The following is a 25,859-nucleotide window of genomic DNA, read 5'->3' on the forward strand; positions in this document are numbered from 1 at the left end:
CTAGAAGCATCCCTCCCATAGGGCTTTGTCAGGGAACACTTGAAAGGGTTCCTGGATTTAGAAGTCCACCTAAACTTGGAGTTTAGACTAAAAGGGAAAGAATTTGGAAGAGAGGGGAAAAATAAGTAATTCCACTGACTCAGAAGCCAGGTCTCAGAAATAAAGTCTTTTAAATTTATTCCCCCAATCAGAAATGTTTGCTCAGGACTTCCTTGGCGGTCCAGTGGTTAAGATTCCGTGCTTCCAACGCAGGGGGCATGGGTTCGATCCCTGGTCTAGCAACTAAGATCCCACATGCCGTGCTGTGCGGCCAAAAAAAAAGAAAAAAAAAAGAAATGGTTTGCTGGGAGGTCCAGTGGCCTTTCCAGCTGATGGCAACAGGTAAGGGAAAGTTTCTTTGAAGTTCCTCCAAAGACATTGTTTGAAGCAAATTTGTTTATCTGATTTCTTTTTGTGGTCAGATTGTTTCGGTTTTGATCTTTGTTCCAAAGGATGGAAGATTGTCTACAGGCATATTTCAAACACTCCTTTCATTTTCTCCTTCTTTTCAGAAGCACCCAAACTAATCAGGACATTTGCTTGCTTTGTAATTATTTACTTAAAGGACTCCCTGTGTGTGTTCAGACAAGAAACTCGTTCTTCTTGTAAATTGTGAGGGGGCTGGAGATTGTACTGATATTCCCCAGTACCATTAAGCCAGACAGCTGCTGTGGTTCATTAGCCTTCAGAAGATCCATAAATCCTGAAATGTTAACTGAGTATAACTGGATCAGGATTCACAAGACATAAATTCTTAGACAATGACAAGGGAGGATGCAAAGCTCTAGGAGTAGTACTTAAACCTTGGTTCAGAACCCTGAATTTTTTCACTTATAAACAAGCAATTCTCTCCAAGAATTTGAATGCTGTTTCTCAGAATTTTTCATCCGAATTTTCTATTTTAATCTTCCTTGATCCAGAGACTTAAAAAAATTTTTTTTTCTTCTGGAAATGTATCAAGAACTTAAACTGAATTTCCAAAGATCCAAAAAGGGAAGGGAAGCTGCTTCCGGTGACAGGAGAGCAGCTGTTCAGGAATAAATTTAAAATGCTCCACTTCATCAAGGTGGAGCTGAACATGTGGCTAGTGTTTAATACCAGACTAATTCATTTTTTTTAAAAACAGTTACTAACTTTTTAAAACTAACTTTTATTTTTGGCTGCCATCGGGTCTTAGTTGCAGGTACGCGGGACCTTTCATTGCGGCACGCGGGCTTAGTTGCCCCGCGGCTTGTGGGATCTTAGTTCCCCGACCAGGGATCGAACCCGTGTCCCCTGCATTGGCGGGTGGATTCTTAACCACTGGACCACCAGGGAAGTTCCCAGACTAATTCTTGATAATATTATCTATGTTTCATGTAGATAAAATGCATTTATGTATTTAAGTGTAGACCAAAGAGACCCTTAGGCAGCTTTGCACGGTTGCCAAACCATTCCTTGAAGGACACACTAACAAGACTGACTATCTATTTGTGAACGTCATGCCATTGGAAGGAAGATGTGGTTCTACAGCAGAGGGTGGCAAACCCATGTCAAATCTAGCCTACTGCCTGTTTAGTAAATAATGTGCTACAAGGGCAGAGTTTATTTGCAACAGAGGCGGTATGGCCCACAAAGTCTAAAATATTTACTACTGGCCCTTTGCAGAAAAACTCCCCTCCCCTCGAGGGCCTCGAGTTGGCCTTACTTCCACCTCCTCATCCACAGGCCTAGATGAGGAACATGGTATATCAAGTATCCCATGAAGAACCGACCACTCAAACCCTGGCTGGGCTGTTCTGCTGACATGACAAGCTTTGCAGCCCACTAATGCTTGAGCCACAGGTTTAATTAAGATGGTCAAAGCGGGCTTCCCTGGTGGCGCAGTGGTTAAGAATCTGCCTGCCAATGCAAGGGACACGGGTTTGAGCCCTGGCCCAGGAAGATCCCGCATGCCGCGGAGCAATTAAGCCTGTGTGCCACAACTACTGAGCCTGAGCTCTACAGCCCGCAAGCCACAACTACTGAGCCTGCGTGCCTAGAGCCCATGCTCCGCAACAAGAGAAGCCACGACAATGAGAAGCCCGCGCACCGCCAACGAAGAGTAGGCCCGGCTCACCGCAACTAGAGAAAGCCCGCGCACAGCAACAAGACCCAACATAGCCAAAAAAAAAAGAAAGAAAGAAAAGAAAGATGGTCAAAGTGGTTGAAACACCTCTACTCTGAATCAGCAGAGTCCAGAAAAGAAATAGATAAGAACTTTATTTTTAAAACTTTAAAATTAGCAACCATTAGAGGGGAATCTTCTTTAACTTAATCTTTTCTTCAACGTTTGAAAAGTATCTCATCTTTGTTAAAAGTTCCTTGGCTTTTTCAAAATCATCTGAAATAAAGAGAGACATTAATGCGAGGCTTCATTTCAAGCAAGAATAAAATCACTCTATTATCCAAGGCAGCCGGATCAAAGCTGAGCCCCAGGCTCTGGGAGGCTGATCAATTACTCAGTAGATTTGAGAAAGAGAAAACATCTGGATTGTTCAGGGGATAAAGGGCTTAACCAAAGGGAGCAAAAGCATGCTTCTTCACAGGATTCAGACTTTAAATGAGAAGCTGCTTCTTCTTCAGGACAATACCCAATAACTAAATTGTGTTTTAAGAGTTTTCCCCTATCATACACGGTGGTCTAACCCTGACGAGGATGTGGAAGCACCTGGTGCTTCCTCTGTGCCAGGTGCTGCGATACAGAGCTGCCCCCAGGAGGCTCGCAGGTTCTGGAAAGATGCCCTTATACCCGTGGTTCTTGACTGCGGGTGATTTCTCGCCTGTGGGGATGTTTGGCAATGTCTGGAGACGTTTTTTGGTTGTCACCCTGGGGAGGTGGCACTGACATCTAGTGGGCAGAGGCCAGAGGTGCTGCCAAACAGCCTACAGTGTACAGAACAGCCCCCCACAACAAAGAATTATCTGGCCCAAAATGTTGGTAGTGCCAAGGTTGAGAAACCCTGACTTAGATTTATGTGTAATAAAATAATACACCGTTATATTCATATATGGTTAAAACTACCAAGAAAAGCAAGGGAATGGTTAGTACAAAAATTCAGGAGACTAGTTGCTACCATGGAAGGGGAATGCAATTACAAAGGGCCTACCAGGGGCTTGAAGGCAGTGGTCATGTTTATTTCTTTATTTCATTTGATTATTTTTTTGTATTTATAAATATTTTTTTAATTATGATAAAATATACATGACATAAATTTACCATTGTGACCATTTTTAAGTGTAGAACTCAGTGACATTAAGTACATTCACAAAACTGAAACTCTACGTATGAAACAATAACTTGCTATTCCCCATTCCCTTTGGTCCCTGGCAACCACCATTCTACTTTCTGTCTCTATGAATTTGACTGCTCTAGGGACCTCATGTAAGTGAAATCATACAGTGTTTATCTTTTTGTGACTAGCTTACTTCACTTAGCATAATATCCTCAAGGTTCATCCATGTTGTAGCATGCATCAGAATTTCCTTCCTTTTAAAGGCTGTATAATATTCCCTTGTATGGATAGACCACATTTTGTTTATCCATTCATCAGTTGATGGACAGTTAGGTTGCTTTCACCTGTTAGCTATTATGAAAAATTATATGAACGTTGGTGCTGACAAAAATTATCTCCTTCACCAAACTCTAGCCAGGCTCCTCTGAGCCCTCTTCTTGACTAGCCCTCCACCTTGGCCTATAGGGACTTGAACAAACAATAACATAGTTACTTACAGCTCAAAGGCGGCATCCCTAGGATGATTCCAGCCCCACCTTAAAATGCCTGCCTGAGAACACAGGGCTGCCAAAAGAATTTATCACAGTTTACACCTGAAGCTAGGGTCTGTCTCCCAGGGTCTGTGGGAGGGTAGGAACCTAACTTCAAGAAGTGCCCGTTAGCAAACCCAGATGGGTTTCAAATGGTCCAACTCCTGCTTCCCACTTTTTGTAAATTTTCACTTCCTTGGTCCTGTGCGCTGCCCACCCCCACCCCACTCCCTCATTCTACCTTTAAAATGCCCAGTCACACATCGAAGCTGAGTTCAGTTCATGCTGGACTATTCCCCTACTGCAATGGTTATTACTGATTAGAACCCGTCCTTAGCACTTTAACTAATGTCTGGCTTTGTTTATCTTTGACAGTAATCTGGTGCCGTGACTTGGATCTAGATTGGAAACACCATCAGGCCCTCAGACATGACGGTTGGACCTTTCAGTGAGCATAGAGACCTTGGTCTCCTCTCCAGCCCACCTGCTCATTTGGGAACCTGGGGTGAGTCTGACTCCTGCTCAAATTCTGCAGACACACCTCTGTTGAAGCACGGTGAGGACAGATTTGGATTCTCACGATTCTGAGTATCCTCTCAGAAGGATAGAGTCCCAGCCTTCTTTTGAAAGGTAGCTCCAGGCTGGAATTCTTTCTGGCTCCTCGTTTTGAGTGGGGATTGACTCCCGGGCTGGACATTTTCTTTTTCCTGGCTCCTTGAGAGGCCTCTGTGTTCTATTTGACCCTGCTCCTCCCATGGGAACTTGTCAGCCCTCTGAAACCTCCTTCTTGAACTTCTACTGACTGCATGCCACCATGGTGCTTGGTCTACCTCTTTTCTTGCTGCTGTGACTTTATAGGCAGATCTTGTTTTATCATGCTTTGCAGATACTGCGTTTTTTACAAATTGAAGGTTTGTGGCAACCCTGCGTCGAGCAAGTCTATGTATAACATTTTCCCAACAGCATTTGCTCACTTCGTGTCCCTGTGTCAGACTTTGGTAATTCTCCCAATTTTTCAAACTTTTTCATTATTATTATATTTGTTCTAGTGATCTGTGATCAGTGATCTTTGATGTTGCCATGGCTAAAAGATTATGACTCACTGAAGGCTCAGAGGATGGTTAGCAATTTTTAGCAATAAAGTATTTTTTAATTAATTGGTTTTATTAGACATAATGCTACTGCACACTTAACAGACTACAATTAGTGTCAACATAACTTTGATATGCAGGGAAATAAAAAAAAAATGCATGTGACTTGTTTTATTGCAATATTCACTTTCTTGTGGTGGTCTGGAACCAAACCCGCAGTATCTCCGTGGTCTACCTGTACTTAGGAAAAATTGGAACTTCTCTGGCGTCTTTGGGAAACTTAAGATTCCCCACACTGGCTCCTTTAAGACCTCTCGCCTCCTCCTCCCTCCTCTCACCACCTTCCATCTTCCCTTCCGCTCCCTCGCATCCTTTGATACGTCCCCCTTCAAGCCCCTACCTCCTCAGTCCCTCTGTCCATCCTACCAGACCTTTCCCTTCCCACTCCCGCCCCCCAACTCCTTACAAGCACTGGACTTTTGGGCCTCCTGTCCCCATCAGGGGCTTGCAAGGGACTCAGGTACCTCCAAAAGCAACCAACTGAAGCTGAAAAGAAAAAAAAAGCTAACTGGAAACAGATATTTAGCCCACATACTCCATAAGATTATATATCAGGGCAAAAAAAAACAACAACCCCAAAACAAAAAAACAAACAACCAAACCAAAAAAACCTTAAGAAAACCTCTACAACTCACATTGAGCAGGCAACCTTTAAAACTTGCTCCATCTGCCAGAAACTCAATTCAGATAAATATATAAAACAGAGCAAAAATGAGAACTACCCATATAAACTAGAGAGTTTAAATTTTTTTGTTTAATTTCCCAGTTTTACTGAGATATAATTGACATAAAGTCATATCAGTTTTAGGTATATAACATGATTTGATATGTGTACATATTGCAAAATGATTACCACAAAAAGTTTACTTAACATCCATCACCTCACATAAAGTGAGTTTTATATTATCTTATTTGTGCCTGACTTATGGCAGAATTTTTTAATGAAAACTGTAAGATCTATTTGCATCTGTCTGTATATTTACGTATCTACACATATACATAAACATATATTTCCCTAGCTTCTGATGGTATTATGAAATTAATTTATAAAATCCTTTGAAGGAACTGTATCCTAATTTGCTTAGAGAGAAATGAGTACTTACATAAATTAAATCTTCCTAAAACTTCCAGAAATATAAGAACCAACTCAAATGTTTTCAATTTCATGTAATTTGGGTAAATCTTTGGTAAACAAAACTAGTGTGATGTTCTTGGTTTAATAAAATGGATATGTCTTCAGAGTTGTTAACATTAAATATAATGCAAGCATACTTTTTTATTCTACTTACATTTACTGGTCAAATAAGCTAACATTTACTAGATGTTTAAGATGATAAAAATGATAAATTTGATATTATTCAAATTAAATCATTCTGACAAACTTCATTTCAATGATAATTGTGTCTTATATATTGTTTAAAAATCATTTCCAAAATCTTTGGGCTAATTCTAAGTTAAATAATAGATATTCATTAAATATCTAAATAATTTCTAAATAAGATAAAGTGCTGAAACATTCAGTATTAAGCATAAATTTATATACTTTCGGCTTCTTATTTTATATGGTACAGAGAGAACAAAGATATTTGGGTCTATTTTTAAACATGTTCGTCTTGCCACATTAAAAAAAATTGTATTATAAAAAGCATATGCCTCTAGGGACTTCCCTGGTGGTCCAGTGGGTAAGACTCCATGCTCTCAATGCTGGGGGCCCAGGTTCGATCCCTGGTCAGGGAACTAGATCCTGCATGCATGCAACAACTAAGAGTCTGCATGTTGCAACCAAGAATGCTGAGTGCTGCAACTAGGAAGTCCGAATGCTGCAAATAAGTCTGCATGCCGCAACTAAGAAGCCCACCTGCTGCAACTAAGATGCCACGTGCTGCAACTAAGACCCGGTGCAGTCTAAATAAATAAAAAAATAAATATTTTTTTAAAAAGCATATGCCTCTAGAGATAATGAAGTGGTATATTCATAAAACTTGCTAATCTGCTACAGAATACTGGTATGTAATAGCTCATAATTTCTACCTCCTAGTTTTCTCCGTAAAATAAAGTACTAATGGTTAAAATTTATAATTGGTATATGAAAATAAAACTACTGGAAATGATAAGAGTGAAGAAAAACAACTTTGTACACAAAGTATGGGAGAAAAGTAGGATGTGTTTTTACGTGAAAAGCATGTAAAGAATGTAAATGTGTTTTTGTTAAGGTTAAAAAGAGTAATTTTGTTCTAAAGTAGACCGTGAAAGAGGGAAAGAATAAGACAAAACCTGCATGAATGTAGAAAGCTGTAGAAGGTTTGTGGAAAACGAATTGTATGTTGTAAGGTCAAAGCTGGCTAAGATTAAGTGGATTTATACATAAAGTGTTTTTAAAAAAATGAACTTTAATATCAATAGTGTACTAATACAAAACCAGAGTGGTTTTCTCTCTGTCAAAATTACAAAGTTTCTTGGATTACTGGTCTGCTGTTAATAAAAGATTGTCAAAGGTTTTTCTTTACCTTTTGAGTAATCCGCCTAGGAAACATATTCTGTCCTATCAAAATAATTTCCTGTGCTTCATGTTGTCTTTATCATGTCCCCGATTATGTAAGAGAATCGAGCCTCCTCACTGTCAAAAGAGCTAAGGGTTTTTTTTTCCCATGTTACCTCATATTTCCCTTCGAAATTTTATTTTTTTAATTTTTTAAAGTTTTGGCTGCATTGGGTCTTCGTTGCCGCGCGCTTTCTCTAGTTGCGGTGAGCAGGGGCTACTCTCCATTGCGGTGCGGGGGCTCTAGGCATGCTGGCTTCAGTAGTTGTGGCTCATGGGCTTAGCTGCTCCGCGGCACGTGGGATCTTCCCAGACCAGGGCACGAACCCGTGTCCCCTGCAATGGCAGGCGGATTCCCAACCACTGCTCCACCAGGAAAGTCCCCGAAATCTTTCATTATTACTTCAGTTTGATAACTAAGTGTTGTTTCACAATGATCTGTGATCCTATTTAATTAAATATTCAAACCATTTAACATTTTTGACAACTTCCCCAAACCAAATTCTAAATAAAGTCTTCTTGACTTTGAACTGACTTTGAAGTTTCTGAGAGGTCCCCTGGAAAACCTCAAAGGATTTGTTCTCTCACCTTGTAAAAAGAGAGATGTTAAATTGAGTAGGTTTATTTGATATATTAAATTACAATGGAAGCAGTGTCAAAGAAAAGATACTTAACCTTCCCTAGGTTATTTTTATATGGGTTAAATGTTATTATTTCAGAAATTGTATAAAGTTCTTAGAATTTGTCAATGCCCTCATTATCCACGATATATCCTGGTAAGATGTTATCGCCCAGTTATTATTTGAAAATGTGATATGTCACAGAAACAACCAGATTTCCTTTTCAGTTGTGTTTTTATAATAACCTCTCATCAGATCTTTAACTATGGCCATTTTAAGTCTTTTGCTATCCACGGATGGTTGTTACCTTACTCTGATGCTTTCCTAAAAGCTTTTGCAACCAGCTGTAAGCCAGAGTACTTGTGATCAATAAACAGGTACTGTACGAGGTACTCTGTGGTACAGGCTTCTGATGGCGTTGCTTACATTACTGAGTTCAAACCAGCTGACTAAGTCAGCATTTCCAAAACGCTAATGAAAAGGCCGATGGGTTCATGAAACTGCTAACCCAAGATCAAGCAGAACAAAATTAACTACATAGGATTGAGTAAACTGATAAGTTGATTATAATTTTTTATATTTTTTGTTCAAACTACTGCTGGCTTTTAAATGTTCTATTTTCTAGATATGAGGAAATCCCCTTTCCTTTTCTCTTAAGCTATCTATGACTCATTAACAATCTAGTAAATTATACACTTTTGTAAACAAAATTAAAACATCATCTTCTCCCTGCCTGATCCCTCAAAAAGTTAGAAACTATTATTGGGTATTCTTGTTTTCACGGCAATATAGTTATTTGCATAGCTTCAGTAAGAATCTGTCCTCTTTGTGATAGGACATAATTAAGAATAAGGCTTTGACGGGAATGTCATATTTGAAAATGATGCATAAAGTCATCAATTTTAGGGAAATAAGGTTGATTTTATACAGATAATGCTTTCAAAGCCCTGTTGCAAAAACTGGCTTGGCACCTGGTTTACAGGGTTCCCAGCCTTACAGGTGATTAAGGGCACTCGGCAGGCCCATGAATCTTAGAATATTTGGGGGACGTTGGGAAGAGAGGAATTCACCTGAATCTATAGGTAATGCAGGTGAAGAATTCTGATGGAGAAATCTTGGCTTGACCTCCTAGCAGAGAGGTTTTTCAAGTCTAATCTGAGATCCCTCATACAGGCAGACCTCAGAGATACTGGGGGCTGGGTTCCAGACCACTGCAACAAAGTGAATGTTGAAATAAAGCAAGTCACACAAATTTTTTGGTTTCCCAGTGCGTATAAATATTGATACTATACTATAGTCTATTAAGTGCACAATAGCATTATGTCTAAAGAAACAATGTACATACCTTAATTAAAAATATTTTATTGCTGAAAAATGCTAACCATCATCTGACAAGACAGGAGTGCTACAAACCTTCAATTTGTAAAATATGCAGTATCTGCAAAGTGCAATAAAACCAGTTATGCCTGTAAAAAGTTCCATTAGGAAAACTTAAAAAGGCCTTTATGGTCAGTTACCATTCTTGCTGCACTTAATAAATAATCAGGCCAAATTTCATGAAACTAAATTTATTTCGTAAACAAGAACAATGCTACTTTATCTTTGATTAAAAAGAGGGGGTGACTGTGGAGAGAAATTTTATGTTTCAGTGGAAAAGAATAACACAACCTTGCGAATTATCAGAATCCCGTCCTGTTCATTGTCTTTGAGGTTTTATTATCTACTTGTAAACTGAACTGGATCCTTACACATTTTGTCAGCCCTCAGCAAATCCTCAATTCTTCTAGTTTCTTTCAACATCTGGCTACAACTTTCCAAACCAATGTTTCCAATGTTCCTCCCTCCCTCCTGACTTACTGTCACTAAGAACTAAAACCTGACTGCCCAGATCCTCAGTGGGACTCAGGTTGTCTTATAGCTGCCCCTTTCCTCCAGGATCTGGAAAAGTCCTGCAAGCTGAAGCTGGAGGACTTGATGGAAACTTCAAAGAACTCATCACAACAAATCACGGGCAACCTTTGTGCCTGGAGCTGCTGGTACACGGGCCACTCAGAAAGCGCGCACCTTCCACGCTGTGCTCTGCAGAATAACCATGACTGTGATGCTGATGTCTCTGCCATCACCACAAACATTCAAACTACAAGCCAGGAGATGCGTCAGATTGCCTCTGCTGTCCTCATGCCAACACCTAAAGACGCTTAAGCGGTCAGTGTCTTCTCAGGTGGCTGCCCTCTGGACTCAGAAACTGGGGTTATAGTCGGCTCCAGCCATTGACCTTTGTTTTCCTTTTCGTTTCCATAGAGATGCTCCTCATTAAATGCACATTTGCTCATGTCATCCCCCAAATATCCTCTACTATCAGGCCTCAACAGATGGCTCAGCTAGTCCTTCATAAACAAAAGACGACTGAGTGAGAAATGGACTTATGTCGTTCAGAGGAAAGAAGGTCTCTTCTGTCTCTTTCTGGCTGTTCGTTCCAGTCAACACCTGATGATAGGGCCCCTGTCTCCAGGCTCTGTGGGAGTGTGGGAGCCTAACTTCCATAAGGGCCAATTAACAAACCCAGATGGGTTTCATAGGACCAACTCCTTCTTCCCGCTTTTTGTAATATTTCACTTCCCCAATTCTACTGAACCCCTGCGCACCCCCGCCCTACTCCTTCATTCTCCCTTTAAAATGCCCAGTTACCTCTGTACAAATCGAAATTGAGTTCAGTTCAGGCTGGACTCTTTTCCCTATCGCCATAGTTATTACTGATTCAAATCTGTCCTTACCACGTTAACTAGTATCTGGCTTTGTTTATCTGTGACAGTGCATCTCTCTGAGTTCCTGCTGTCAATTCTTTAGGTGTACACCCAGAAGTGGAATTGCTGGATTGCACCGTAATTCTATTTAATTTTTTGAGGAACTGCCATACTGTTTTCCATAATGGGTGCACTATTTTACATTCCCACCAGCAGTGCACAAAGGTCCCAACTTCTCCACAACCTTGCCCACATTTGCTATTTTCTTTTTTTTTTAATAGCACCCATCTTTATAGGTGTGAGGTGGTATCTCGCTGTGGTTTTGATTTTCATTTCCCTAATGATTAGTGACGTTGAGCACCTTTTTTCTATTTCTTAACCTGGGTGGTGGGGACATGGGTGTTTCTTCTGTTGTTATTCTTCCAATTGTACTTATGTACTATTCATTCTTTAAGAAATTGTATTTTATAATTAAAAAAATAAAAGCCCACAAAGGTATAACAGGAACTGGGGGTGGGCCTTGGTGGAACATAATCTGACCATCTTAACCAGTAGGCTGGGGACATGGATTTCAGGCAGATACGTTGGGCCAGGTTCCTGTCTTTTCTGCTATTAATCTATATTCCTCCCCATCTTTTTAGAGACACCTCTCCCTCCCCCCCACCTTCTGCCTGCTTCTCAGAATAAACTCCTACAGTCCCTGCAAAGTAGGCAGTACACTGTGCAAGCTTATCTCCTTGGCCCTCAGTGATCGGACTGGAGTGGACATCTGACTCAAACTGGGGCAATCAAATCCCCCCTCCCAGGAATCTAGATTGGATCTAGAAGACTCTAGTCAGATAAAAGGCCCTGCTCTTATGAGGTAATAGACCAAGGAAGACTGAGGAGTCATCCAGTGGGGAAGGCCAGTTTGCAGCACTGTACACCAATAAGAAAGCAGACGGAACCGGTGTATAGCAGTGGGGAGAAGGATGGAGTGGCCAGCTAGGCCACCAAGTTCAGGACCACAGTCTTGGTTCCAGACTGCTTTCTGGTTCCCAGGTCTTGTTCTAGAAAAGCTCTTATCACACAATACTATACTCATCTCAGGGACTTTGGATTCTGAGAGATAGCCCTGATTCCTTAGAGCTGACCTCCTTTTATCTGGGCTAGTATGAGTTGTGTTCTCCTTTCTGTAGTCAAACGATCCCTAAGCCAAAGGGCTATTAATCTCTTATTTAAGGAGTGGCACAAGTCAGGGATGGAAAGAAAGGCTGTTCTTGCTTAAAAATAGCTAGAAATAGATCTAGTCTCTTTAGCCTGAGAGCCAGGAGCAGTGAGGACACGGATGAACACGCCCTATTTGCAATCTGGGCACAGCTCGGCCGTGGGATTCTCCTCCTGGGCTTTGCAGAAGAAAGGGGTGTGCGGGCTTTGCCAAATGTTGACTGTGCAGCCTTGCCCTCAGAGTCTGCCTGTGTTGGCTTCAGCCCACATCCCTCACCTTATCTTCTACTTGCTAAAGGGGAATGGGAGCACTTTCTCTCATCTAATCTTCAATGGGCATATCACTGGTTTTGGCACACCCCTTGTTTCTCTAGCAAGACTTTGAATCCTTGAAGGCAGAAATGTAGACTCATCTATATTTTATAGCTCCCATGTACCCGTCATAGGATGGGCATATAATAGCTACTTATTGAATGGATGGTTATACCTCAGTGCTTACAGTTTCTTTCCATATAAAGTCAAGAAATGAAGGAAGTACCTCTTTCAAAAGCTCTGCTCACATTGTCAGTCAGTTCTTTCTGTTTAGCTGAAAAAGAAAAACATTATCTTAATTTTTCTGTTTAAATAGACTCATGATACGAAGACAACGCTTTGTCATCTTGTTGTTGTGAACACAACATAGCAGGGAGTTTGGATTCAAGGGTAAGGCCTCATAACCTCTGTCTCTACAGTTCCATGACGGCAGCTCCTGTTTAGTGCAGCTCTGGCTGATCCTAGTTACACTGTTTTTCTATCCATGAAAGGTCTGAGGGGCAACCACCAAAGCTCATAAAATGGCTATAGAAGCATTAAAAAAAAAAAGACAAGGAAGTTCCTTAGATTATCTCCACCAAGCACTCTGAGTCTTCCAGATTTCAGCTAGGAGAAAATTAACAAGCAGGACTTGCCTATCAGCAGGGCATTAGAGTGTGCCAGGCAACTACTAGCAAATTATACAGCCTCTCAGGAAAATGAAACATTTCGATCATATTGTACCTTAAGAGAGAAGATGCCAGATGAAGTAAAGGAGCAGCTACCTCACATTTTTATTGTTTGCTCATTAGAAAACTGTATGATAAGTGCCTTTTCCAGATACAAACAGCATCAATCATTTATATGGTGCCTGCTTTCAAAGCACTTTCAAATACATTATATCCCCATGGTAAGCAATGACAGGTACTGGGAGAACGTATATGGTCACATGGTTGGTTGGTGAGTGGAGGAGCTAAAAGCAGACCCCAAGTCATCTGACTTCTGGTCCAGTGGTTGGAAACTCGCTTCTCAGGTGGCAACGTGGTGTTGACAAAAGAACACTGGATTAGGAGTCTGGAGCCTCTGAAGTCCTGACCCCAAAACTATCTAGCTCATGCGCTTGAATGTTCACATTACCTGGGCCTTAGCAGGTAAAAGGAAATTTAGGAATTACTCTAAATGAAGGTCAGTGACCTGCTCAAAACCAGATGTTAACCATAGAGCTAGAAATAACCCCCACCATTGACTGGGAACTTACCATGGGCCAGGCACTGTGTCAAGTGTTTTACATGCTTTAACTTAATTGTTGCAACAACCAGTACTAATATTATCTCCATTTTACAGATGAGGAAACTGAAGCTCAGAGGGGTGAAGTCACTTTACTGAAGGTCACACACAAAGTCAGTGGCAGTGTTGGGACTGAACCCAAGTCCACCTCACCCAGAGCTTCATGAACCTCTGCCTTCCAAAGCCGTGCAGCTGGGCCTTCTGACTAAAAATCCTGAGTTTCTCTTTTCCCAACCCTAATGTTGCTGGTACACCCCTAGCTGACAGCTCCCCCACCACAACTTCTATTTTACTGCTTTTAACTTCTTTGTTTGTTATTTATTCACTCACTTGACAAATACTTACTGAGTCCCTATTATACTCCAAGTACTATTGCATGTGCTAAGGATGTGAGGGAAGCAAAAAGCAGACACAATTTCTGCCTCTGTAGAACTTCTGGTCTAGTAGGGGAGACTGATATTGGTCCAGTAATCTCACATAGACCAGTGATTAGGCCTACAAAGGAGGGGTACCCACGACCAAAAGGTAGAGACAGAGAGGTCCTCTGCGGATTCTTTGAGGAAGTGATGATTGCCCCCAGATCTGAAGGAGGAAGAGTTAAATAGATGGGGTAGAGGAGAAGAGGGTTTCGGGCAGGAGCAACAGCATGCGCAAATGCCCTGGGTAGGGAGGTACAAGGTACAGATGAAGAACTGGAAGCAGCCTGTGTGGCTGGAGTGGAAGGAGCAAATGGGAGGAAGCAGAGGCCAAGCCATGCAGGTCTCTTTAACCTGAGGCGCGGGGCGGGGAGCCACTTGAAGTTTTTAAGCAAGGCCAAGGGTGATATGATTAGATTTGGGTTTTAAAAAATTCACACATGTGACAGTGTAGGAATATATCAGATTGAAGGTAGAGACGGACCAGTGTGGAGTTACTCCAGTTGTCCGGGTGAGAGAGAATGGTAGCTTGGGACAGGGAGGTGGCAGTGAAAATGGATAGATGGATCTGAGACACATTTAGAAGGTCAGCTTTTCAAGACTTGGTGATGGACTGTCTATGGGGGTAAGGAAGAATAAGTTGTTAAGGACACCTCCTCAGTGTTTTGGACTTGTGCAACCGCAGAGCGTCATTCACTTAGAAAGGGAACATCAGCAGAGGAGCAGAAGAGAGACGCTCATGACTTCCATTTGGGACACACTGAGTTGGAATATATAAACTCCAAGAAGGCCCAGGCCATGTCTTTCTTGTTCATTGCTGTATCCTCAGTGTCCTGCACAGTGCCTGATACAGTAAGCATGCCATAACATTTGTGAAAGTTCATATCTGCATACAATTTGAATGAGAAACCTGGAGCCTTTTCTACATGGCATGGTTAATTTTATGTGCCATCTTGTTTAGGCTGTGGTGCCCAATTGTTTGGACAAACACTAGTCTAGACGTTGCTGTGAAGGTATTCTGTAAATGTGATTAACATTTACAGTCAGTTGAGTTTAAGGAGATTATCTTCCATAACATGGGTGGGCCTCATCCAATCAGTTGAAGGTAGTAAGCAAAAACTGAGGTTTCCTGAGGAGGGGATTCTGCCTCATGACTAACATAGAAGTCCTGCCTGAGTTTCCAGCCTGCTAGTCTATCTACATATTTTGAACTTGCTAGCTCTCATAATAACATGAGCCATTCCTTAAAATAAATTTCTCTCTCTCTCTCCACATACACATACACTACTGATTCTGTTTCTCTGGAGAACCCTGACTGATACACTATGGAATAAAGTGGAAAGTAAAGCAATATGGGATCATAAGATCAAGGTTTCAATCTTTGCTCTGCTGCTGTGTGACCTTGGGCATTCCCATGAACTTCTGAGGTCTATTTTTCTTGTCAGAGATAATATTATTATCCAAATGATGTCATGGGTGGGAAGGAGCACAGCAATCTGCAAAATACTATTACATTCTTAGTTTAAGCCCGCCTTCCAGAGAATTAGGAATTTTGCAAGTCTAACCTCTAGACAAAATGGGTTTCAGCGTAATCAAGAAAAAAAAAATTCCCTGAGTCATTATGAAGGCCAATATGTACTCTTTATAACCATTTTTCACTTAACCCCTACATGTACTCAAAACAGCAATAAAATGCATTCGGTGGTATTTTATCTTTTACCTCTGACAATAGATTCCATCTCTTTCATGGCAGTTTCACCTTGAGCTTCTGCAAGTTTTTCATTGATTTCCATCATTTCCATGAGGAATTGACTGTCCACTTCATAATCTGTCCCTTCGGGAATCTCTACTCCACAGAGCTTTAGCTATTGGGGCATAAAGCAGGGAAAATAAGTTTAGTTCAAGGAACTATGGCCAGAGTCATAAAACCTCCTCACCATATATCCTCCTCACCGTTCAGAACAGAATGCCACTCACAGGGAAAACTTGAACTGTCCCAATAGTGAAAGTGTGAGGGTAGGGTGCTGGAAAGTTAGACTGAGATAGGAGTGCTGGGATGGGATCACTCCCTGCTACCTGGAACTATGTGACCCTGGGGGAGTCATTCTTCCACTTGGGAAAAAAGTGGAAGGAGGTTGAATTAGGTATTTGTAAAATTTCTATTAAATCCTAAAATTCTACGGTGCTCAATTCTCCCCCACAAAAAAAAAAACAAAAATTACTCTTCCCTAAAAGCCAGCACCATCTAATCCTTGAAATTTATAGAAAATGGTAAAAAAAAAAAAAAAAGGCAATTGGGCAAGTAAGATTTACAGAGATACACAGAGAAAACTATACTCATGTAATAGTATCTTTGAGGTTAATTATCGTTGGGTCCCTAGATTAGCTCAGGTCTCAAGCACTCTTCTGTTGAACACAGGGGAGTAGCTGTCCTACAGAGCAATGGGACCAGGCTGTCATGATAGACGGGTCGGAAAATCACCTTACAAGGTATAGTCCCCTGCTAAGGGGAGCCAGAAGAGTCTCATAGGCATCATTAACAAGGGTCGAATGCTTCTCTGAGAAATCCTTTTCAGTCTGTAAGTGGAAATGAAGACAGTCATATTACCACGCAAATAGGCCATCTTACATTCACAAACTGTTTCATAAAATACTGATGGGCAAGCACATAAGGAAGTGGTCAAAGGAGAACTGGTATGGGATAAGCTGTTTTTATTTTCAAGTGATGAGTTCTAATTCTGCTGGGAAATCAGGTAAAAGCTCTGAGTGTAAGACAGGTCCAGGGTCTGGATGGCTGGGGTCAGGTTGCCTCAGGGTGAAGCTGGTTGTCCGGCTCTGTCCCTGATAATCACATAACCAGAAGGACACTGCCACCCACCCAGGGTACACACGTGTTTGGATGTGATTATGGGTGGCCAATAGGCTACCTGAGACCTCTGGCTGAAGAAATCTGGGTGGATAAGACGCTGTAGTTGCTGGTACCTATGCTGGAGCTTCGCAGTGTCAACTCTGAAGGAGCGGTTGCTGGAAGGAAATCAGGAGATGAAATTCATGCATCAAATGTTTATAGATTTGTATAGTATGGGCCTGGTTCCTGTTCTCATGGGGGATGACGCAATAAACATACAGACAGAGCTATTTCAAAAAGTGGTAGGTACTGCAAAGGAAAAGAGAATAGGATCAGAGAATGGTAGATGTGGTGGACAAAGAGATGACATTTGAGCTGAGACCTGACTGATGATGAGGAGTAAGCGAAGATCACAGGAAAGAGTCATTCAGGCACAGGGAACATGCAAAGGCCTTGAAGTGGGAACAAGACTGGCATGCTTGAACAACGTAAAGAGTAGTGTTACTGCAGCCCTTCATAAGTGCTCAGTGACTGGTGGGGCCAGAGCCCAGAGTTAAGGGGAAGAGGCATTCCTGAATCCCACTCTATTTTTCTAAGGCCCAGGTCCCTTCATCTCTACCTCTCACTTTATCTTAATCGAATCCTCTTCGCTTTCTATTCCCAGAGCGTGCCCTATCTCATCAGTTTAGCTTCGCCCAAACTTCACCACCTCTCCAAGCTCCTCGACCTTCGGAGGTAAACAAAAAAAACATCTATTTCTCAGACCTTCCAATTCTCACTTTTCCCTTAGACTCTGCCCACAGCATTAAGTTTTTCTTTGCTCTTACTCTCTTATTTTGGATAACACCTCAGTATTTCTTTCTTAAAAGTCTCAACCCAACTTTAAAAGTTCTGAACCTATTCCTCAAGTCTCCATCCTCCAAGGGCCGCGCAAGCACCCTTCCCTCAGGCCTCACCTCTGAACTTCCTTCTCTCAGATCCCGCCCCTCAAGTCTCCCTCCATTGCAGGCTCCAAACCTCAATTTCCCCTAATCACACTCCTCGCCCCACCAGTCCACGCTCCACTCTCGTCTCCATCCCCCAAAGCGTCGCCGCTCAGTCCGGCCCCTCGATTTCCTCTCCCGACACATCCCACCCACCTTCTCCCAGGCCCCACCCCCAGCCCCTGTTCTCTAGGGCTCCGCCCACCCAAGTAACTGGTCCCGCCTTCTCCTCCCTTAGCCTGACCCGCCCTCCATCTCGCACGCCCAGACGCATTTCCCGAAACGGCCTCCCGTACCAGTCCATGAGGCTGAAGTAGTCTCGCGTGGGGTCAGGTGGCTGCAGCGCGCGGCACTGAGGGCAGAAGAACCGGTCCCCTCGCAAGGGGCCCCCTAGGCCGCCGCAATTCCAACACCGGGGGGAGTTGCTTCCCGCCAGTGACGCAGCACTGCAGTTTAGCGGTCTCCTCCCGAGCACCCCTGTCGGCCATAACCCCGACATCCGGAGCAAGGCCCTGGTCCTTCCGCACCACATCTGGCCGGCGGTCGGCCTCCCCGCGGTCACCTGTGGGGGAGAGAAAGTGATCGACCATACTCGTGCTGCTGATTGGCCGGGAAGCTGAGGGGGCGGGACTACCCGGGGGGAACCTGGATTCCGAGTCCCGTTCTGCGTTTTAAACTACAACTCCCAGAAAGCATTGAGGCTAAGTGGGCCGCCACATCCGCTGTTTGTCATTGGTCCGGCGGGGGCGGAGGGGTGTTTTGATTGGCTGAGGGTGGAGTTTGTATCAGCGGGTTTAGCGCCACTCCGCTGGCTACGGCTGCTCTGAGTGTGCGGTTCTAGGTGGGCTCGCGGTGAGTCATAGTGGGAACTTCTCTTGGGTATTGAGGGGTTCGAATCCTGTCCTCAGGGTCTTTTTGCGAGCTGAATTTCCCGAGCTTCCGTTTTGTACTGTGTTTGAGCTTGGGAAGGGGGAGAGGAATGCGTGGCCGACTCTCTTCCTTCTTTGTAGATAAATATCGAGGTGAAGGTCACTTCCCTTGTAACTTTCAAGCTGAAACTGGCCCAGACGTAAAGGATAAGAAAGAACAAAGTTGTCCCCTTCAAAATGAGAGCGAAGTTGCTCCGTAGAGAGTTTTATAGGTGTTAGTAATTATTTCCATATTTAGGTTCAATCTGGAAAATGCGTACTGAGAACCCATTATTAGCTGCAAGGTGCTGGAGGAACTGGAGACACACCGACTTGTGTAGGAGGATGCTCTGCGAGTGTCCCTAAGGAAGTGTGGGGGATGGGGTGGCAAGGGGAGGGTAGGAGGGCACCAGTCTTCCTTGGGACTCAGTTTCTCTATTTGAAAAAAAAAATTGTGTTGCACTTGTAAGGCCTTTTCCTGCTTTCAGATTCTTTGGGCCTGGAATTCCCAATTATCAAGCATTACCGAGGGGTGGGGGGAGGAACGTTGATGCATCATCTCATTTGATTCGCAAGCTCTATCTACTTTTCTGGGTTCAGAGAGGTTGCGATCTACGTAAAGTTCGTGCAAAGAGTTGACTTAGACGTCTGACTCGACTCCAGATCTGTTTGCTTATAACCCCTCCACTATACTTTTTCCTCATGTCAGAGGCCAATGTAGTCCTGGTCTGGTGGATCCTCTTATCATGAGCGATGATAGCAGCTACGTTTTGACACACTGTCTTTTGCCAGTTTTCAGGGCAGAGGAGTCTTGCTCAGGAAGCTGCAGGAGGACACAGCTCGGCTGAGGTGGTATTAGAGCAGCAGGTCCTGAAGTGGCGGACCCAGCTCTGGCAACACCTACCTCCCTGGTGTGCTTTCAGGAAAACTCATAAGGACCTTTGCATCTGGAAAGCTGTGTAAATGCAATAATCAGTGTGAGTCATGTTTACTATATTCTCCTTGAGGGGTAGCCTGAGTGTGGGATTCAGGAGAGAAAGCACTTTTTTTTTTTTTTTAATCAAATTAGGGATTTAAAGTTAGGGATTGAAAGTTACTTTGACTTTACTATAGGTTCTGTTATTGGAGTTTAACTGTCCATCAAATTAATTTTAAAGCTGGGGTGGGAACCTCTGTTATGGTCTTCTGTGTCTCATCATGGTTTTCTTCAGGCTTCTGTTGGGCTGGGAGGCCATTTAGGATGCCGAAAAGGTGAGCCCCATAGTTAATTAGCATCACAAAGGGCTAGGTGGAGTTGTTTAGAGCAGTCTTTGTGTTTTGCCTTATTAAGTGGCCCAGCTCTTAGTTTGGAGTCAAGGAATATAGAATGAACTTGGGTCCTACCCTCCAGGAGCTGGTTTGGGGGAGAGGGGGCATCAGTGGCATTTTATGTATAACATAGCCACCCCTGGGGTGATGCAGTGAATTTCTGTAGCGTTTTTCTTAGTCTATGCCAAGCCACCTGACCCTTCCCTTTCTTTCTATTTCAAAAATACATATGAAGTTTAAGTGTAGTGTTGATTGTATTAATGAATACATTTTAGCTCCCATTTTTAATTTTAAAAAATTGGATGAGTGTAAGCTGTTATGAGTCTCTCCCCCTCCCCAATTCAGTTTCATTGCTTTTTACTTATTTACAGCCTTCAAGTAATTTCTTTGTTTCTGTCCTCTGTGGTTGTGGCTGTCACACAAAAACTTATCAGGTGAAAATGATGTGATGAAAAGCTCAGCCCAGAAGAATGATAGGTCTAAACTGTTAGAATTTTAATTTTTGCAGAGCATGCGTATCCTGGATCTTTTTTTTTTTTTGGCTGTTGTAATATACCCATCCTTCACTCTTGACCTTTACGATGTCTTGTTCCTTGAAATTCACCTTACTGTTGGACACTTATTTTTGAGGTGGTGATGTCTCGGGAGACGGATGTGGAGTGTCATCAGCCCCATGGCAGTGCCTCCCCGCAGTCCCAAGGTGGCTTCTCGCAGTCCCACGGTCCCTCCTCACAGCCACACAGCTCCTCTTCACAGTCCCAGGGCACGTCCAGCTCCTCTACCAGCACGGTGCCCACGTCCAGCCAGTCCTCTCACTCCAGCTCGGGTACGCTGAGCTCCTTAGACACAGTGTCCACGCAGGAACTCTATTCTATTCCCGAGGACCAAGAACCCGAGGAGCCTGTCCCTGCCCCTTGGGCTCGATTATGGGCCCTTCAGGATGGATTCTCTAATCTTGGTAAGACCCTTTGTAATATTTTGTTCAGAAAAACAGTTATAGAAAGTTGTTGCAACAGACAGCTCAAGACACTCCTGGAATGATTCTGGAGTTTGAAGGTGATGAAAGACGGAACCAAGGAAGCAGTTTTGGGTTGTGCACTGGCTCTTACTTGCTGTAGAGCCCCTTCATTTATACTTTCAACAAACATTAATTGGGCATCTGCCATGTGTTGTCCATCTGAAGAGGGTTGTGGATCTGTTCCCTAGAAAAATGCGGATTCATGCAAGCTTGCAAACATTTGTCATCTAATCACAGAAACTTCACCACTTAACTCCTGCTGGTGGTGCAGCAGTTTCAGAGCATCAGTTTTACAGTTTCGGAATGGGGAAGGTTATTTGTTGACTCCCTGTTACTTATTTTTATCTCAAAATAGCCAACCTTGCTGTTTAAATATACTCATCCTCTCTGACACCTGGTTCCAACGGTAAGGCTTTGCTCTCGGTATGTTTTAAGTAGCATTTTTCCTCTGTCTCAAATTAAAATGACCTCTTCATTACAAAAAAAAAAAAAAAAGAACTTGACATTAATGGAATAGAAAATAATAATGTAAAGAAATGAATGGCTAATGTACCATTTTGTACCTTGTCACTCACCCTTTCCTTTTATGTCATGTGCAACTTTGATGACTTGAAAAAAACAGTAAAAAATGGAGAAATAATATAGCAATATTCATACGTACAACTTTAAATTTAGAAGTAAGCATTTGAAGCTAATTTTTACTCATTTAAGCTAGGCTTAGGGCTGATGTATGGTGAGTGGGACACAGAAATGGTGAGTTAGGGTGAAGTTGGGTGTACCTCCTTTAAACGTAAGATTACATACACAAAGAGCTTGTTAGGGAGACCAGCATAAAGTAATTGCTCAATGAAGAGAAGCTATAATATTTTATTGTTATTATTTGTTATTGATTCACACCTATCTTTTCTTCTAAATAATTTACAGTTTTAGCTCTTATCCCTTTTGAGTTGATTTTTGTACATGGTATGAGGTATGGTCCAAATTCATCCTTTGGCATGGGAACATTCAGTTGTCCGAGCACTATTTCTTTCTTTCTTTTTTTTTTTTTATAAATTTATTTATTTTTGGCTGCATTGGGTCTTCGTTGCTGCACGTGGGCTTTCTCTAGTTGTGGCGAGTGGTGGCTACTCTTCATTGCGGTGCATGGGCTTCTCATCACCGTGGCTTCTCTTGTTGCGGAGCACGGCCTCTAGGCATGAGGACTTCAGTAGCTGTAGCACGTGGGCTCAGTAGTTGTGGCTCGCGGGCTCTAGAGCGCAGGCTCAGTAGTTGTGGTGCACGGGCTTAGTTGCTCCGCGGCATGTGGGATCTTCCCGGGCTAGGGTTCGAACCCGTGTCCGCTGCATTGGCAGGCGGATTCTTAACCATTGCACCACCAGGGAAGCCCCCTGAGCACTATTTCTTGAAGAGACTGTTCTTTCCCTCTTGAATGGTCTTGACACCCTCATTAAAGATCATTTGACCATAAATGTGAGGGTTTAATTCCGGACTTTCAGTTCTGTTCCATGGATCTGTGTGTCTGTCCTTATGCCAGTACCACAAAATCTTGATTACTGTAGCTTTGTAGTAAATTTTGAAATCCAGAGTGAGTCCTGATTTGTTCTTTTTCAAGATTATTTTGACTACTATGGTTCTTTACTTTTCCATAGGAATTTTAGGATAAGCTTGTCACTTCCTGCAAAGAAGGCAGCTGGGATTAAATCTGTAGATCAATATGAGTAATATTCCCATCTTAACTGTATTAAGTCTTCCAATCTGTGAACATGGTGTAGCTTTCATTTATTTAGGTCTTCTTTAATTTCTTTCAACAGTGTTTTGTAGTTTTCAGGGTACAAGTCTTGCACTTTAAAAACTTTATTCCTTAGTATTTTTTAATGTTTACTTCTTTTCATTGTGATAAAATATATATAACATAAAATTTTGCCATTTTAACCATTAAGTGTGCAGTCCATTGGCATTAGTACTTTCACAGTGTTGTACAACCATCACCATTATCTAGTTCCAAAATTTTTTCCTCTGGTAATTTCTTTTCCCCCCTAGCTTTATTGAGACATATATAAGTGACATATATAACATTGTGTAAGTTTAAGGTGTACAGTTTGATACACTTATATATTGCAAAATGATCTCCACCATAGCCTTAGCTAACACCTCCTTCACATCACATAATTACCATTTGTTTTCTTCTAGTTTTACGGTTTCACTTCTTCTGTTTAAGTCCTTAATCGATTTCAAATTAATTTTTGTGAGTGGTGTAAGATAGGGGTCCAATTTCATTCTTCTGCATGTGGTTATTCAGTTTTCCCAGCACCATTTATTGAAGAGATTATCCTTTGCCCATTGAGTTCTTTTAGTAATTTCTAACCTATTTTCTCTGTCTTTGAATTTACCTATTCTAGATACTTCGTTTAAGTGAAATCATAATATTTGTCCTTTTGTGTCTGGCTTCTTTCATGTAGCATAATATTTTCAAAGTTCGTGTTGTATCATGTATCAGAACTTTGTTTCTTTTTATGTCTGAATAATATATCTGAATAATAATATTGTATAAATATATCACATTTTCTTTATCCCTTCTTCTGTTGATGGACATTTGGACCTTTTGGCCATTTTGAAAAATGCTGCTATGAATATTTGTGACAAGTATCTGTTTGAGTCTCTGTTTTCAATTTTTTTGGGGGTATTTAGTGCCTAGGAGTGGAATTGCTGGATAACATGTTTAAGTTTTTTAAGAAACCACCAAACTGTTTTCCACAGCAGCTGCACTGTTCCATATTCCCACTACTAATGTATGAGGGTTCTAATTTCTCCACATTTCGCCACCACTTAATATCTGTCTTTTGATTTCCATCATCATAGTAGGTGTGAAGTGGTATCTCATTGTGATTTTGTTTTACATTTCCCTGATGGCTCTAATGATGTTAAACATCTTTTCATGTGCTTATTGGTCATTTTTATGCAGTTGGAGAAATGTCTATTCAAATCCTTTGCTCATTTTTATTTTATTTTTTCTTAACGTCTTTATTGGAGTATAATTGCTTTACAGTGTGTTAGTTTCTGCTTTATAACAAAGTGAATCAGCTATACATATACATATATCCCCATCTTTGCTCATTTTTAAATTGGATTGTTTGTCTTATTAATTGAGTTGTAAGTGTCCTTTTTTATATGGTAGATATAAATCCCTTACTAGATATGTGTTTTGCAAATATTTTCTCCCATTCACTTCTTTTCACTTTCTTGATGATGTTCTTTGATTCACACACATTTTAAATTTTAATTGTGTCCAATTTTTATATTTTTTCTTTCGCTTCTTGTGCCTTGGGGTCATATCTAGACAGAATTGCTTAACCCAAGGTAACAAAGCCTTATCACTATTTTTTCTTCTTAGAGTGTTATAGTTTTGGTTCCTGCAATTAGTCTTTGATTCTCTTTCAGTTGCTTTTTGCACATGGTGTGAGGTAAGTTCCAACTAGATTATTTTACATGTAGATATCCACTTGTCCTAGCACCATTTGAAAAGACTATTTTTTCCCCTATGAATTTTGTTGGCACCTTGTTGAAAATCAGTTGACTGTAAATGTGATTTATTTTCGGTCTCTTAATTTTTTTCCATTGATCTGTATGTCTAACCTTTCACTAGTACTACACTGCCTTGATTATGATAGCTTTGTAGTAAGTTTTTTAAATTTTATTTATTTATTTATTTTTGGCTGTGTTGGGTCTTTGTTGTTGTGCGTGGGCTTTCTCTAGTTGCAGTGACCGGGAGCTACTCTTCATTGCGGTGCGCGCGCTTCTCATTGTGGTAGCTTCTCTTGTTGCAGAGCACAGGCTCTAGGTACGTGGGCTTCAGTAACTGTGGCTCGCGGGCTCAGTAGTTGTGGCTCGCGGGCTCTAGAGCGCAGGCTCAGTAGTTGTGGCGCATGGGCTTAGTGCTCCGCGGCATGTGGGATCTTCCCGGATCAGGGCTTGAACCTGTGTCCCCTGCATTGGCAGGTGGATTCTTAACCACTGCGCCACCAGGGAAGTCCTGTAGTAAGTTCTGAAACTGCAAAATGTAAGTAAGCCCTTTGTACTTCATTTTCAAGATTGTTTTGCTATTCCGGGTCCTTGCTTTTTTATAGGAATTTTAGTTTGAGCTTGTTAATTTCTGCAAAGAAGGCAGCTGGGATTTTGATAGGAATTGTGTATAGTTTGGGAGTTTTGCCATCTTAACAACATTAAGTCTTCCAATCCATGCACATTTACATAGGTCTTTCAAATTTTTTTCCAACAATGTTTTGTAGTTTTTAGAGTATAAGATTTGCACTTCTGGGCTTCCCTGGTGGTGCAGTGGTTGGGAGTCCGCCTGCCAGTGGGGGGGGTGCGGGTTCGATCCCTGGTCCGGGAGGATCCCACATGCCGCGGAGCGGCTGGGCCCATGTGCCACAACTGCTGAACCTGCGCTCTGGAGCCTGCGGGCCACGTCTGCTGAGCCCGCGTGCCGCAACTGCTGGGGTCCCACGCCTGGAGCCTGTGCTCCGCAGCAGGGGAGGCCACCACAGTGAGAAGCCCCTGCTTGCCGCAGCTGGAGGGGGCCCACGTGCGGTGGCGGGGGCCCAACACAGCTAAAGGTAAAAAATTGATAAATAAATAAATAAAGAGATACACTGAGTGTTTAAAAAAAAAAAAAAGATTTGCACTTCTTTTGTTAAATTTATTCCCAAGTATTTTATTC

At 42.1% G+C, this 25,859-nt stretch overlaps 2 protein-coding genes across 5 annotated transcripts in view; one reads left to right on the top strand and one right to left on the bottom strand.

The window, feature by feature from the left end:
* Positions 1-2,278: 2,278 nt before the first annotated feature.
* Positions 2,279-18,501, bottom strand: HSCB (HscB mitochondrial iron-sulfur cluster cochaperone). 2 transcript variants are annotated; one of them, XM_068562953.1, is made up of 6 exons: positions 18,205-18,501; positions 17,005-17,101; positions 16,565-16,654; positions 15,798-15,942; positions 12,622-12,669; positions 2,279-2,401 (listed from the first exon to the last, which is right to left on the bottom strand). In XM_068562953.1, the coding sequence occupies exons 1-6, from the start codon at positions 18,438-18,440 to the stop codon at positions 2,310-2,312; spliced, it is 708 nt and encodes a 235-aa protein (XP_068419054.1). In that variant the 5' UTR covers positions 18,441-18,501; the 3' UTR covers positions 2,279-2,309. The 2 variants fall into 2 exon arrangements, with proteins under 2 accessions (XP_068419054.1, XP_068419055.1); XM_068562954.1 differs by lacking the exons at positions 2,279-2,401; positions 12,622-12,669 and having other exon boundaries at positions 15,799-15,942; positions 16,560-16,654.
* A 185-nt stretch (positions 18,502-18,686) lies between these two features.
* Positions 18,687-25,859, top strand: part of CHEK2 (checkpoint kinase 2) — a 39,219-nt gene continuing 32,046 nt past the window's right edge. Inside the window, exons 1-4 of one of the 3 annotated variants that reach the window (XM_068562610.1) lie at positions 18,687-18,760; positions 19,609-19,793; positions 20,028-20,067; positions 20,755-21,082. In XM_068562610.1, the coding sequence (XP_068418711.1) occupies positions 20,761-21,082 (322 nt within the window). In that variant the 5' untranslated portion in view covers positions 18,687-18,760; positions 19,609-19,793; positions 20,028-20,067; positions 20,755-20,760. The remainder of the gene's footprint in view (positions 18,761-19,608; positions 19,794-20,027; positions 20,068-20,754; positions 21,083-25,859) is intronic. The other 2 variants (XM_068562608.1, XM_068562609.1) reach the window with 2 other exon arrangements.

Source organism: Eschrichtius robustus, chromosome 14 (assembly GCF_028021215.1).
Source record: "Eschrichtius robustus isolate mEscRob2 chromosome 14, mEscRob2.pri, whole genome shotgun sequence".
Lineage (NCBI taxonomy): Eukaryota > Metazoa > Chordata > Mammalia > Artiodactyla > Eschrichtiidae > Eschrichtius > Eschrichtius robustus.